The sequence below is a fragment of the Myotis yumanensis genome, unplaced genomic scaffold, assembly GCF_028538775.1.
Source record: "Myotis yumanensis isolate MYYU_CA2020_CCGP unplaced genomic scaffold, mMyoYum1.0.hap1 SCAF_11, whole genome shotgun sequence".
In the NCBI taxonomy this organism is placed as follows: domain Eukaryota; kingdom Metazoa; phylum Chordata; class Mammalia; order Chiroptera; family Vespertilionidae; genus Myotis; species Myotis yumanensis.
The window spans coordinates 52,254,259-52,267,197 of NW_027223762.1; the positions used below are offsets into that span (position 1 = coordinate 52,254,259).

The window sequence follows — 12,939 nt, forward strand, 5'->3', positions numbered from 1 at the left end:
AGTATAGCAGTACCTCGAATAGCATCTGGTCAGTCAGTGACCTCCAAGTAGTGGCTGGATCAGAACAATTTATTATAGTTTCAGCGAGAGTAGTCCCATCGCTATTGTCCCAACTGGCTGACTCACATTAACACCCCCGCATCACTGAACAGACTCCTGCTGCTTCCTTCCAGTGTGAATGAACTTTATGGTGCATAATTATCTAGAACAAGGTAAAAGCCTTTACCTTGTCTGCTGTGGTCTGTTTATGAGATTACTCAGACCGGTTTTGGTATATGAGTCTAGGTGACCGGGGGCCCTGTACCCTTACATGACACCTCCTATCTATGAGACACAACAGAAATATAAGGTAATTTGGAGTCTATTAGGGGCATAAAGAAGCTAGGAAACCACACCTTGGAGACATCATCAAAATGAAGAATGCAAAAGGAAGCGATTTTGCTGGGGCTTAGCTTTTTATTTCTGAACTTTGTGCATAAAACCATTCCTTTGAGCCTTGCAAAGTAGGGTCTAAAAAGTGTCCTTTTCCTTGACTTTTTATTGAACACCAAGTAGGTGTAGGGCATGACTCCGGGAGTCACACAGGGACATAAAATGCAAGCTCTGCCCTTCGGAAATATACAGTCTGCTCAGGAGGCACAAGGAAGACATAAAGAAGATAAATAACAGGCCCCACTGAACATCTTGAGGCGCACAGGCTGTTTGGGCTACAGGAAGTCCAATGCCAGGCATGGCCCCACGACCTTAGGGGCAGGTGGGAAGCAGAGGAGTATTGATGGAAAGGGAGGAGAAGCATTTAGGTTAAAGTTTCAGACAGCCTTAGACTTGTAGGAAGGCGGACTTTCAGCAGGCTGGTGGTCAGAAAGAAAGGAGGAACAGACATGATTTATCTCAGGGCTCAGCAAACTATGGCTCACAGGCCAAACTCGTTTTTGTAAGTCCTGCCAGCTAAGGGTCTTACATTTTTTAATGGTTGAAAAACAATCAAAGAAATCGTTTGTGACACATGAAAATGATATGCAATTCACATGTCAGAGCGGACATGCTGCTGGGACAGAGCCGTGCTGGTCCGTGTGGTCCTGTCTCTGCGTTCTCACAGCAGCAGTTAAGGAGCCGCCTACGATATTTACTCTCTGGGTTTTCACAGGAAAACAAAATAACAACAAAAATGAAAACCACCCCTGCCTTCCCCTGCTTTATCCCAGGAGCTATCACTTGACCAGATCTACGACCAGGGACAATGTTGGGGTCCAGGTCATGGTGGGTCATGCTGGGCTATGGAGTTTCAACTTCGCTCTCTCCGTAAGGATTCATTCAAGGTTTTGAGCAAGAACAGAGAAGAATAGGGAGAGGTGTGACGATAAAGGCAGAGGAGAGGGCTGAGGCAGGAAACAGTTATGAGTCAGTATGTCACTGAAGCCTGAGGTGACAAGGACTGTACTGGCTCCCATGATTCTCTGAGGATGTCTCATGTGTTCTTTCTCTTCAACCCTCCAACCACGCTCCTCCCCGTTCACTCCTTGCTGAGGACTTGTCCACATTTCGTTGCGATTTTTTTTTTTTTTTTTTTAAGAATAAAGAAACCAATGGCAAAGCCTCATTCTCTCACCTGGAACCTCCCTCCTGCTGCACTGGAGGGTGTGCCTGATCCTAAGCCTGCAGTGCCCCCTAGAGGCTTGCAGAGTGAAGTGCAAGCGGAGACCTCGGGCTTGCCTTCTCTATGCCCAGGTCCCGCCCCCCTGAACAAGCAGGACTCACCCATGAAATCAGACAGCTTTAGGAATGGTACCCTAACCCCCACCCCAAAAGACGTCTGCATCTTAATTCCATGAATCTGTGAGCACTACCTTATTTAGGAAAAGGGTCTTAGCAGATGTAATTAAGGCTCTTGAAGAGGTCGAGTGGATTATCCTGAGGGGATGGGGGAGGAGAAGGGTCCAAATCCAATGGTTAGTGTCTTTATAAGGGAGACCCAGGGGAGATGGGACAAAGGGGAGAAGGTGACCTGAAGACAGAGGCAGAGATGAAGGGATGCAGCTGCAAACCAAGGACCCACAGGCCCTTGAAGCTGACGATTTCCAGAGCCTCCAGAGCAGGGGTCCTCAAACTACGGCCCGCAGGCCACATGCAAATACAAATATTGTATTTGTTCCCGTTTTGTTTTTCTACTTCAAAATAAGACATGTGCAGTGTGCATAGGAATTTGTTCATAGTTTTTTTTTAACTATAGTCCGGCCCTCCAACAGTCTGAGGGACAGTGAACTGGCCCCCTGTTTAAAAGTTTGAGGACCCCCTGCTCCAGAGGGAGTGCGAACCTCCTGACACCTTGATTTCGGGCTCTGTCCCCAGAGCTGAGAGAATAAATTCCCGTTGCTTTACTGCCCAGTGAGTGATCATCTGTATGGCAGTCCCAGGACAATAACAGGGGCTATTTCTTTGTCCTGCCCCTGATGACAGTTTTATTCCCATGTAAACGATCAAAACCCTGACACTAATTTAAATCACAAAATCGCTTCAGGATTCAGTGTGTCCAATTCCAAGTAATAGGAAAGTCCATTCAGACCTAAGGCTTTCATCACCTTCAGCTTTACCATCCCTCCCCCTGCACTCCCTCCCCCCCCCCCCCCCCCCCCTCCGCGCAGCTGATTCCTCCTCCTCACCCTTTTCCTCACTGGCCACCTGCTGATTCTCATCCTCTGGGGCTGGAGCAGGAGCAGGGAAGTGCTAACTTGACTGACACTGTTATAAACGGACTTGGCTCTGTCCAGTCTTGGATGGTGTTTGAGGATGACTTTCCCCCAGTCCTTTCCTGTGTGCAGTGCCTCCTCCTCCTCCCCCATCACTGGAAACCTGACCTTGTGGAAGGTGCCATGCTTGTCCCGGATCACCACTTATTCCTTCTCCAGCTGCCAGGAATCACCAAAGACCAACCAGATCACATGGCAGAGGCCTCCCTACCCCCGGCGTCCGAATTAAAGGCCTCATGTTGAAACATCCTTAATTCAGCCGCTGAGAGATGCTTTCCTTTCCACATCGGAATACTAACGAGCTGAAAGTGATGACAAGACAGAACTCCTTTGTCTGAATAAAAGCCCGAGTGCTGACCTTCACCTGCCTGCTCGGTTTTCCCTTGGGTCACAGCAGATTTAACGTGGCTTTTGATCCTGAGCAATTTGGAATCTTGTCTCCGGATCTGACAGCACTGACACCAGACTCCCAGCCCCACAGAATTCTCAGGGAATTCCTGATACAGTGAAACTGATGAAGAATCGCAGCTCCTTCGGCAGTGGCCTTTCCTACAGCTGCCGAGACCACCTTGACTCGCGGTCTCAATCGTCTGTGGTCGGCTCTTCAGCGAGAATGAAGCCATGCACAAAGCCCTGACCTCTGCCCAGCCCTCCAGCTTTGCACCATCTCCTGGCCATGGACATATCCTAACCACGCCCTCTGCCAGGGTGAACCTATCCTACATGTAGAACAGGTCAAATTCAAAGAGGGTGGTCTCGGTCACAATTCAGTTTGAATGACTGTGCCTTTAACATTACTGAAAACGTCTATTCCCATCACCTTCCCTAAACGGCTTGGTGATGCCCCGATCATATGCCCTCCTCACCCGCGTTGGGTGAGGCACCTGAAGAATGAGGGAAAGTCAGTCTTTTCCAGATCTCCATTACAGCATCTCTGTGTCACTCAGGAAACAAGGAACAAACTGGAAACCACATAAAGAGGATGGTTTCCTCGGCCAGTGCTACCTGCCTCTGAGGCTCAGGTACACGTCCCGCCTGCCTGCTGTGCTCTGGACAAACGCTTCGTGCCAGGCGACTTCTGGAGAACCACTTTGAAAAGCCAGCTGGAGAGCAGCCTGGGACCAAGAAGCGCACACTACACAGGGGCCACCAGGGCTGTGGAACATGAGTGCCCGGTTCTCCAAAGACATTGCATCGCCCGCCTTCTGAGCTGTCTGCCCCCGAGTCCCAGGCCCTTCACCTCCTGGCCGTGGTCTGCAGCCACAGTCCTCACTCCCTGGAACAGTGGTTCTCAACCTTCTGGCCCTTTAAATACAGTTCCTCATGTTGTGACCCAACCATAAAATTATTTTCGTTGCTACTTCATAACTGTAATGTTGCTACTGTTACGAATCGTGATGTAAATATCTGATATGCAGGATGGTCTTAGGCGACCCCTGTGAAAGGGTCGTTCGACCGCCAAAGGGGTCGCAACCCACAGGTTGAGAACCGCTGCCCTAGATCATCCTAGATCTCTTCACTCGTCTCAAGAACACTCAAGGAACCTACTACCATGGCACACTCACCTACCTACAAACACCCTTTTATTTTTCAACTCCTTAGAGAGCACACCAATTACTTTTTCCCCTGGGGAAATTAATATAGAGTACAATGCAGAACTCCACTAAGGATTTTCCTGGAGGTATCAGATTTTGCCCAGAACAATCGTGGTACCTGAGATCTAGTTTCTCCCCAACTTCTCTCAAAACAAGACCTGCTGCTGCTGCCCTAGCCAATACCCCCCAAACCTCCTCCAGCCCCTCCCAGGGCTTGCTGCCCCAGGCACTGGGTGTTCCTTCAGCTCCTCAAAGTGAGTTCTACCCCCCTACCTTCACTGCATGCACCTCCCTTTTGCATGGCTGGTACCTTCTCAGCTCTCAGGTCCCAGCTCCTACCCCCTACCCATGAGGCCTTCCCCAACAGCCTTTCTTCAAGGACACCTCCCTAATATTATTTTTTGAAACTCTTGTTTCCTTCAGAGAAGTTACACAGTTTAAAACATTCTGTGTCTCTTCCACCTCAGAATGTATGCTGAGCCCTCTGTCCTGAGGAGTGACAAGTGTCTACAGAAAGTGCTTCTTGTTAACAAGCTCCCTGTTAAACACAAAGTAGGGTGGCTGACAGCGTTCCCGTTTTCTTGCAGTGAATGTCTTAAAGCTCACAGAAATATGGGCTCTGGACAGTGAGGGGAAGAGCCCTCTGCAGAACTAAGGACAACACAGCGTGGTGGAAGACGCTCCGTTTCCCAATTAGACAAAAACCGAAACAGGTGAGCTTCTACCTGCAATCCTGGTGATGATGATGATGATGATGGTGGTGGTGGCTTATCATGTGCCAGGGACTTCATATATTTATCTCTGATCCTCAAAACTACTCTGCAAGATGGGGACTGTTATAAATACACATGATACACATGAGCAATCTCCAACTCCAAAGACACCTAAGGCCACTCTATGTCTAAGATTATTAGATAAATGTCACACTAAAATTTTTAGTCTCATTCTATCAAAAGATTTAGTTAGAATGTTTTCTACAGAACCCGTTAAAATACACACTGGCACACTCACACCTAGGCACACGTGCACGCACACCCCTCAGTTTCTCCTACCGCCCCCATCCCCACACTGGGCAATAGAAAGTCGCCAACGTCATATTCAGATCAAATGGTAGATTTATTGGCTGTCTCCGTCACACGAGGTGAGAACATCTCAAGACAGAACTTTCGAAGCCTTGTTTCTGTTTTGGCTTCCCGCTGTGTGGAGCCCAGGGACAGGCGCAGGCTGGCAGTGCACAACAGAAGCAACTGCCACCGGTTCGCTTTGCACAATGATTCATTCCGCAGGCTTAGGGCACTTTCTGTTTTCCCTTTCATAGCATCTTCCTCTTTTCAAACTCCTTCGGAGACAGAAGAAAGGAAAAAGATAAAAGATCCAAATTACATTCATGATCAAAGTGATTTGAAAGCTCTTCAGGATTCTTTGAACAACCCAAAATTACAGAAGCAACGTGTACCAGGACGAAGTACTTGACTACAAAATAGCAGCTCTCAAATGAGTCCAGGTCAGCCTCAATTTCACTGAGCTGGAGGCAGGCCTTCAGTTTGACGCCTCCCAAACGTGTAGGCAAGAGGCTGTGAGTTACAGTTATTTCTCCAGGGCAGAGTTGTTAGGAGGAGCTGGCAAACCTGGTTGTGCTTACCCAGGCTTTTAAAGCCGTACGTGAACCACACTGGCCCTTCCCATTAGGCAACGGAAACTGGTTTCACAGACTCAGTTAAGATTTGAACAAAAGATCAAGAAAATCAGAAACATCTGTGAGGAAAACAGTCCCGAGAATCACATTTCTCTAGACTGGAACAGCAATTCGGAGAAGCCTGCTGCCACTTACTGGAGTGAAGTGGTAACGCAGGTCTCCAATGTGAATTTTTAAGCACTTGCTTTTCCCCTTCCCCTCTTTTAAAAATCTGTCTCCACATGTTCTAATAACACAGATTTCTTTAAACACTATGGCTTACAGTTACAGCATCATATTTCAAAAGACAGGATTATGCTTTTGGAATAAAATAAGGAGTCCATTTCATAATCCCTAAAACAAGGGTAAGATTGCACTGTTCCCTCTTGGGAATACAATTTGGGCCTGTGTCCTGCTTATAAAGTCTGATGTTTGTTTGCTTTTTGTTAAGGCTATAATCATCATAAAAAACAGAGAGAGCCTTAAATGATCAAAGAAACAGGCTGAGACTCATTACAAAGGGATTATTGAAGATAACAAATCTTAGAATACTTTAAACCACAATGTCCTATTAAAAAGAGAAACAAGTCCAGCTGGTGTGGCTCAGTGGTTGAGTGTCGACCCACGAACCAGAAGGTCACGGTTCGATTTGGGTCAGGGCACATGCCTGGGTTGCAGGCTCAATCCCCAGTTGGGGGGGGCATGCAGGAGGCCGCCAACCGATGTTTCTCTCTCCTATCCTTCTCTCCCTCTCCCTTCTTCTCTCTAAATTCAATAAAAACGTATTTTTAAAAATATTTTTTTAAAAAGGGGGAAAGAAAAGCAAATGTTTAAGAAGTCACCCTCCAACCTGTAACAATAATGACCTCCCATCCCAAGCAGGGCCAGAAACTGAAGACCTGAACCCTTTTCTCTAAATCTCCCTCCACCCCAACTCCCTCTTCTCCAGCTTTAATTTCTTGTTACTCAGCCGCCAACCCCTCCCACTGGAAACAGAAAACTATGGGATCAGGGTAGCTGTATCCCAAAGGCCCTCCATGGGGAAGAAAAATAAAACACAAGGCCATTTTTTGACTGCTTCTAGAATGGAATTTGTGGTATTTATGGACTATGAAATGCTTTCCTGTGGATTATATCCTGCCACTCACAAAAGAGCAAATCTCAATGGTTAATTTAAAAAGAATTGTTTTTAATCAGAACATCATTCCTGGTCTTGCCCGTGCAGGATGTTGGGACATAAAGAGAGTTGCCAGGGACTGCTGAGCTGCACACAGAAAGAATACACAGATAAGACCCAGAAGAAGGTCAAGGTTCCCAGGCGCCAGGCAGGCCCACTCTAAGGCCCGTGCGAACAGCTCACCTTGTACATGGTGTTTCCCAGCTGTGCAGGCGACATGCTGACCACAACCCCTGCGCTCTGAAGGGCAGAGATCTTCTCCTTTGCGCCACCTTTTCCTCCAGCAATGATAGCGCCTGCGTGACCCATTCTCCTGCCGGGAGGAGCCGTTAAGCCAGCAATGAAGGACACCACAGGCTTGGCTTTGGGGCCCTGAAAGGTGAGATTTCAAACATCTAATGAAGAAGCTGATCAACGCTGAACATCCATTTCATGACTATTGATCGGTGAGTGGCCTGGCCAGGGCCGTCACTCATCCTCACTAAGGAAACCACACAAATATTAATCTCTGAGTGAGACCAATGCTCTCCCCACCTGTGATGACTCCACTTCTCATACAAACGCAGGAAGACAGTCCCAAGCAAACTTTTTACCTGATTAAACTTCCACTTCGCTGTACCACCTGTTGTACTAATACACACAAAAAAGCACACTTGAAATACGTGTCATGAGATTTGTGATAATTAATTAAAACACACGATCAGCTTGTTTTATTCAACCTGCTTTTGTCTTAATTTCTTACGAGTTCACCCTTAAACCTTCGAAAATAGAGATGAGGTGGGAAGCGGTGCAGACGTGCCCAGTGCTGACACATTTCGTCCTGCAGCATCCGCAGGTCACACTCAGCGTCAGCACTGACCTCATCAGAAAAGTCTTCGGGAGGGATGTTGTCAAGGTGACAGTGGCAGACATAAGTTTTCCAAAATATTAGCATTCGCTTGAAAGCTCAAACTGTACCACTGGCAACAAATACTCCGAACTGTTTTCCTTGGCACGGCAGGTTTGCTTTGTTCGTTTCTGAGACAAGGTCTGCAAATACCTAGGTCTGGTTAACCACTTTGTCTGCCAGTTGTTTTTCCGGGTAAAACTGGTGAAAAAAGCAGCTAGTTCAGCTCACAGTTTAGTGGCAAAGTGCTTTACTTCCCATTTCATCACAAACTGACTCAAGGGCTAAGATTTAATTTAATTAAATTAATGATTTTTCCTGCTTCATAAGGACAGTCTTCAATAAAATTGGCTTTTTGTTTCTTTTTGTTCCCCTGAGTACACGGCAGTGAACGATGACTAGGCAGTTTGCGGGCATGCCCTAGGTCGTGCTGAGGTGCCAGCAGGCCGGGCTCCATGTGGTCTGAGCCTGCTTACTCCAGCCCGTCTCCCGCCACTCTTCCTGCTCAGTAATTCCAGACGCCCCGCCTCTGTCCTGCTGAGGGTGTCTCCATCCTCCTTGGGTTCCTGACAAATTCCTACTTAACTTTAAAACTTCTCTTGCCCTAACCGGTTTGGCTCAGTGGATAGAGCGTCGGCCTGCGGACTGAAGGGTCCCAGGTTCGATTCTGGCCAAGGGCATGTACCTTGGTTGCGGGCACATCCCCAGTGGGGAGTGTGCAGGAGGCAGCTGATCGATGTTTCTCTCTCATCGATGTTTCTAACTCTCTATCCCTCTCCCTTCCTCTCTGTAAAATATCAATAAAATATATTTAAAAAAAAAAAAAAAAAACTTCTCAAGCCTTTCGGACGCCTCCTCCCACACTCTCCACAGATGCCCTTCAGCCAATCATCTTCTGCCCAACGGCCCTGCGGTGCCTGTCACACACTTGTACTCACATGCAGCACTCTGGCGGTAACTTATGTCTCCGTGTTCCCCTATGGAGCTGTGAATTCCCTGAACACAGGGACTATGTCCTCACTTAACAAAAGATTCCAGTCATTTATTCATTCACTCGAGAGCTCTGCAGAGGTCATGAGCATCTCACACGAGTGGCACTAACTCCACTTAATTCCTATGTTCCTATACTCTAATAGTGGAATACCACACTAGGAAGGAACAAGATTATGGTGAGACTAAATGCCAAACAAGTTTACACTCCATTCTGTTAACACAGAAAAGTCACTTGAGATTTTTAAGCAGAGAAAATACAATTAACAGACTTTGGGGAACTGTAGTCTGAAAACAGGTCGTAGAAATGATGACAAGAGTGACAGCGTAAAAACAGAAGGACCAGTTAGGAAGCAATCAGTGGAATCTGAGCAGATACAGAGGACCCCTGACTCCTGCCCCCAGCCCTGAAATCTGACCCTTGCGCTCCATGGCCTGAGGGAGAAGGAGGGAGACCTGGGTTCTCAGGCAGGCCATTAACCTCCCTGGGCCAGTTTCCTCACTCACAGGACAAGGACAAAGGGTCAAGATAAAGGTTAAGCAATACAACTTTTGCAAATAATTACTGTCATTGTAACAATGATAAATATAGTAGCTGTGGCGGCAGACACCATTATTGAGAGTTCGCTCTGTGCCCTGTATTGTGCTAAGTGCTGCGTATATCAACTCAACTGTCCACCTAGCATCTTGTACAGCAGGTCCTCAATAAAAGTCAGCTCCGTAAGAATTAGCCAGGAAGAGAAAAGCATGTCCAAATGAAACAAAACGTGTGTGTTTAGTTTTGCCCATTAACATCTACCCTATTCGAGGGATTCAGAGTTGTGCCTAAGTACATTTTAAAATTCGCTTTAACAAAGTGTAATGTCATATTAATCTAAATCTGTTTTTCTTAAAAAAAAGTCAATTTTTACCTACATTTCAAACTTTACACTTTTCTGAATTCAAGAGATTCGAATACGTCTTACTCTAATCTACTTTATTCTTCACTTATTCAACATGTATTGATGCCTACTGTGCCAAGGGCTGGACTGGGCACCAAGGATACCAGTCCCCTACTGTCCATAATAGTCTGGAGTGACAGCCAGATGGTATGCATGCCTGGCAGAAGGCATAAGCAAAGGCAGGTGGGAATGAACACAACTGGCATGTCAGATGGGGCAAGGTTCTGAAAAGGAAGGGTAGAGGGATGTGAGGGGCTGGACTACCACAGGAAATCTGGCCTCTGTCCTGATGCAATAAGAAACTGTAATGGTTTAAAGCCAGGAGGGTTGTGGAGGCACCGATGTCTGTGTTTCTGAAGGGCAGACAATTGGTGGCCACAAGCAGGATGGCCTGGGTGGCGGGAATAAAGGAGTAGAGATATCAAGAATACATTTTCAACATAGGCCAGGAGAGAGAAGATGAGGGCCAGAACCAGGTCAGAAAAACTAATTACAGACGATAGTCTGAATCTCCACATACTGAGACATATGCTAGGAACTGAGTGGAAACGAGAGATGAGAGATATAAGACGGTTCTGATGTTTCTGTCTTGAAAGCTGCAAGAAACATGATGTTGATGATATGCAATAACCACTCACACTTAACCAAACAGGCGTAGCAAGTAATGCCAAGGAACATAAAGAAGAGAAGGACCTGGAGAAAAAACAAGAGGAAGGAGAAGATGAAGAATTTATTGAGGCCATTGGTGACCTCTGCAGAAGCGATGTCAGGAGAGTAAGATTCAGCAGCAACAGCAAACAGCTCAATAAGAGTGCCTTCTACGTGCCTGGTGCAACTCTGCTATATGTTCCTAAGACATTTAAACCCCACAGTCCTTACAACTATGCTAGGAGGTAGGCACTGCTGGAGTCCTATTTGCCAAGAGAAAACGGAGGCGCGGTGAAGTTAACATGCCCAGAGTCACACTGATTCTAAGTAGCAGACAGATGCCAGGGTGCTGAGGATTAGTGGGTGAATAAAAAGTAAGGAAAGAGACCCAGAAAGTGAGGGGAAAGTTGTTACATCTCCTACCGAGATCAGAGTTTAAAATCACTACAGGGTGGTGGGCACACGGTGCAATATACAATTCTTGTAACATAGAAACTCATTATGTTCATATTAACCAATGTCACCCCAATAAATTTAATTTTTTTTAAAAATCACCACAGCCCTAGGCAGTTTGGCTCAGTGGATAGAGCATCAACCTGAGGACTGAAGGGTCCTGGGTTTGATTCTGGTCAAGGACATGTACCTGGGTCGCAGGCCCTGGTCAGGGCTCATGTGGGAGGCAACCAATCGATGTGTCTCTCTCACATCGATGTTTCTCTTTGTCTCTCCCCTTCCCTTCCACTCTCTCTAAAAATCAATGGAAAAATATCCTCGGGTGAGGATTAACAACAACAACAAAAAAATCACTACAGAAGAAAATAAAATCAAGTATACTCAAAACAGTCCTTGAATATTCCTTAAATCACGCATAAATATGCACTGTTTTGTGTATACTACCCTGTAGGTGATACTATTGGTTCCATTAACTCTCCAGTATTCATTACTTTTCTGTGGCATTTAATTCATTCACTCCTCAATTTCCTTCACAAACACAGAAAGTGATCTCCGCCCACTTGCCTGCCTCCTGGCCCTGCTCCTTCATTCTCAGTGTCAGGGACATCCTCGAACTCACTGGCTTGTTGCCCCCGGGTCTTTGCCATGGCGTCCAGAGCACACAGTCACTGAGTGGGGCTGCTGGGCACCGAGCTGCTGCAGTCCTTACTGCACCCTCTCTTTCTTCTCCACCCCAGAAATAGAGCCTAATTCCCTTAGCCAACGGAAGTTACGATACAATTCCACACGTTTTACCTTTAATTTTAAGAGAGAGGCAACAGGGAAAGCCTTCACAGGACATAGGTGTAATAAAGGTTTTCTACTTGGCCTCTGAAGGAAGTACTACTCTGCAAAGAAATTCTGAAGCCAGAGGGAGGTGAGAACCTGGGAAAGGGTATAAAAAGTAGGGTCTTTAGAAGGTTAGCCGTGAAAAAGAAAAAGAACACTTATAGCCCCTAAGATGAGGAGAAAGAAAAAGTACAATGGCAGGTCAAGTGAGGACTTCAATGACCTGAACAGCTAGCTCTCCGTTCAGCAGGAGTCCAACTAACCTGCCATACATGTGTGAAATGATGCTTAGGGAGGAGAACTCAGAGCAGAAAACAGGCCCCACGGCAAAGGGAGAGGAGAGCCACCCAGAAAGAGTTTTCCAGGGGCCAGTAGGAAAGACTCAGCTCAGCACGAACCAAGAGGTCTCAGGTTGGATGCCTGGTCAGGGCACATGCCTGGGTTGCGGGCTCGATCCCTGGTAGGGTTTGTACAGGAGGCAACAGATTGATGTTTCTCTCTCACATCAATGTTTTTTTTTTTCTCTCTCTCTCTCCCTCTCCCTTTTCTCTCTAAAAATCAATAAAAAAATATTAAAATAAATATAATAATAAATAAAGGCCAACCTCAGAAAGGTTTGATTTTATCTTTCGTGTCTTCTTGAAAACTTAATCTTTATAGAAATAATTTCCAAAACAAGCCAATGGTATTATTCAAGAGCAAAGAGGTATATTTTTCCTAAGCCAAACTCACTGAATTATGTTGCTTCAAAAATTCTGCAGCGTTTTCTTCTGCATTACCACCAATTTCACCAATCAGGATGATGCCTTCTGTGGCTGGGTCATTCAGAAAGACTTCCAGGCAGTCGATAAAATCTGTTCCATTAAAAGGATCACCTCCAATGCCTGAAAAGATCAATGAATATCAACAGCATGAGAATTAGGTTGAGAAATGTTGTTTCAATTTTTTCTCTATCTTGTCTACCCCACTCACCAATATTTTCAAAGGTATCATTTCTCT

The 12,939-nt window shown here is 46.2% G+C and overlaps 1 protein-coding gene across 1 annotated transcript in view; it reads right to left on the reverse strand.

Annotated features, from left to right (window-relative positions):
* Positions 1–5,439: 5,439 nt before the first annotated feature.
* SUCLG1 (succinate-CoA ligase GDP/ADP-forming subunit alpha) overlaps positions 5,440–12,939 on the reverse strand; it is a 37,487-nt gene continuing 29,987 nt past the window's right edge. Inside the window, exons 7-9 of the mRNA XM_070429590.1 lie at positions 12,673–12,824; positions 7,378–7,566; positions 5,440–5,681 (exon numbers count right to left, since the gene is read on the reverse strand). Of these exons, the coding sequence (XP_070285691.1) occupies positions 5,655–5,681; positions 7,378–7,566; positions 12,673–12,824 (368 nt within the window). The 3' untranslated portion in view covers positions 5,440–5,654. The remainder of the gene's footprint in view (positions 5,682–7,377; positions 7,567–12,672; positions 12,825–12,939) is intronic.